Source organism: Monoraphidium neglectum (genome assembly GCF_000611645.1).
Source record: "Monoraphidium neglectum strain SAG 48.87 unplaced genomic scaffold scaffold06323, whole genome shotgun sequence".
Taxonomy (NCBI): domain Eukaryota; kingdom Viridiplantae; phylum Chlorophyta; class Chlorophyceae; order Sphaeropleales; family Selenastraceae; genus Monoraphidium; species Monoraphidium neglectum.
Genome location: NW_014007316.1, coordinates 324 through 2,323, shown reverse-complemented (window position 1 = coordinate 2,323; position 2,000 = coordinate 324). Strand labels below are relative to the sequence as shown.

General features: G+C 68.7%; 1 protein-coding gene across 1 annotated transcript; it reads left to right on the top strand.

Annotated features, from left to right (window-relative positions):
* Positions 1-344: 344 nt before the first annotated feature.
* Positions 345-1,008, top strand: MNEG_16397 (hypothetical protein; the record flags this gene model as incomplete). Its single annotated transcript, XM_014035133.1, has 2 exons — positions 345-347; positions 454-1,008. 2 exons carry the CDS (start codon positions 345-347, stop codon positions 1,006-1,008), a joined length of 558 nt encoding a protein of 185 aa, XP_013890587.1.
* Positions 1,009-2,000: the final 992 nt, after the last annotated feature.

Here is a 2,000-nt window from a genome sequence, read left to right as displayed (position 1 = left end):
GCCCTGATCGACCCCGTCGACGTCACCCAGTACGCCCCAGAGTCCCCGCGCTACCCCTCCGCCACGTCAGCGCTGGCGGCCCTGGACCGCTTCCTGCCGCTCGCCGTCGTGGGCGGCAGCCTGGGGGGCGCGTGCGCGCCGATAGAGTCCAACTATGCCCGGTTCTTCGCGGCGGCGCCCTCGGCCTCGTGGCTGGTGGAGGTGCGTTTGCGGATGCATGCTGATATGTGTGCAGAGCCGTGGTGGTGCGCGCGCGCGCATGCAACCGTAAACGTACGTTGCGCGCATGTGAGTACGGGCGCGCGCGCGCGCGTGTGTGTGCATGCTTGTTGTTGTTGTTGGTCATGGTGTGTGTGTGTCTCCATGCGCGCACACATGTACGTGAATGCCAGTCCTGGACCTCACGACCCCCAGGCTCAACCCCCACCGCACCCCTCTCCTCCGTGCGTGCAGGTGAGGGGCGCGGGCCACTTTGCTGTTCTGGACGACGCCAACGCGCTGCAGCGCTTCGTGTGCACGCAGAGCGAGCCGCCCGTGCGCGACGCGAGCGTGCGCGCCCTGAGTCAGGGGGTCCTCATCTCGCTCTGCGAGGCGGTGATGCGGCCCGGCGGCGCAGACGTGCTCACCCTGCTGCGGCGGCGCTGCGGCGGCGCGGACGGCGGCGCGGACGCGTCGGCGTGGGTGCCGGCGGGCATGGCAGGGCAGCAGCACCAGCAGCAGCAGCAGCAGCAGCAGCAGCAGCAGCAGTATCACCAGCAGCAGCCGCACGGGGCCCAGCCGCCGACGTGGGCGACGCAGCGGCGGCCGCCGCCGGCGTACCTGCCCCCCGGCCCCCTGCCCCCGCCGACGCTGCAGCCCTGGGAGGCTGGCGGCGCGCTGCGGGGCCAGCTGGAGCGCGCGGTGGGGCAGCTGCGCTACCAGTGCTCTGTGCAGCAGGGGGCGCTGCTGGACATGACCGTTCGCTTCAAGGGCTTTGGGGCGGACGCGCCGGGCGGCGGCAGAGGGTGACGCCGCTGGAGGTCCCTGGGATACAGTGCGAGAGGGGTGCTTCTTTCAAACTCGATGTTGCTGCCGCGCCCATGGCACGTTGTTGAACTCACTGCATGTGCTGGCACGCCGATTTCTGAGCTGTGATGCTCTGTCGTTGCTTTCAAGGCCCCCCAAGACCGTATGGTCGTTGGCTCAATGTGTAAAGCACTCTTGGATTGCTGCGAGCCATGCCGACTATCCCTTCGCTGCACAGGCCACGTACGGCCGGGCCGCTGCGCACGCTCCCCTGCCCCGCCCTTGTGGCCACAAGCATGGCCGACAGCCCGAGGCGGCGCGCCCTGCCTGCTACGGCCACGCCCCTCTGCTGTGCTGGCGGTCAAGGGGTCCTGCAGCGTAGATCGCCGGCTGCTCGGTTGTGTTTACATGGCCAGGTTCAATGAGGCCAGGGTTCAAGCACAAGTGATTGCAGGGGGGCTGTGGAACGGCACCTGCGGCTCGCAGGGCGGAGGAAGCTACCAGGCAACGCCAAAGTCTGCGTGCAGAGGCGCAGCAGAGAGGGCGGGGGTGGGTGCGGCAGAGGAAGGGTCAGCAAGGGGGATTCAGCAATCCAAAACCAGGGGGGTGATGAGAGCGGGTGTGACGGTGCACCAGCCAGCAAGGAGCATCCAAAAACTTTGGGGGGGGGGGCAATGGTGAGGAGCCAAGGCATGCTAGGGTGCTGCTTCCTCTCACTGGCGGCGCGCTGCCCAGGCTACTGCCGCACCCCGCTCACCCTCAGCGTTCGGGGGCATGTCTGCGGTTGGGCGGGTTGTGGCGAGGTGCAAGCACGTTGAGGGGACGTGAAGTGGAGACACTCGGCAGCGATGCCATACCGCCCGAGCACCCTGATCACACCCTCTAGCTGCCTGCCTCCCCGGCAAACATCACCGCCTGCAAGAGCAGAGCACAGGCGCCCGCGCAGGCCCAGACCAGCCCGCGCGGCCCAGCCGCTGCCCTAAAAGGGCCGGCGC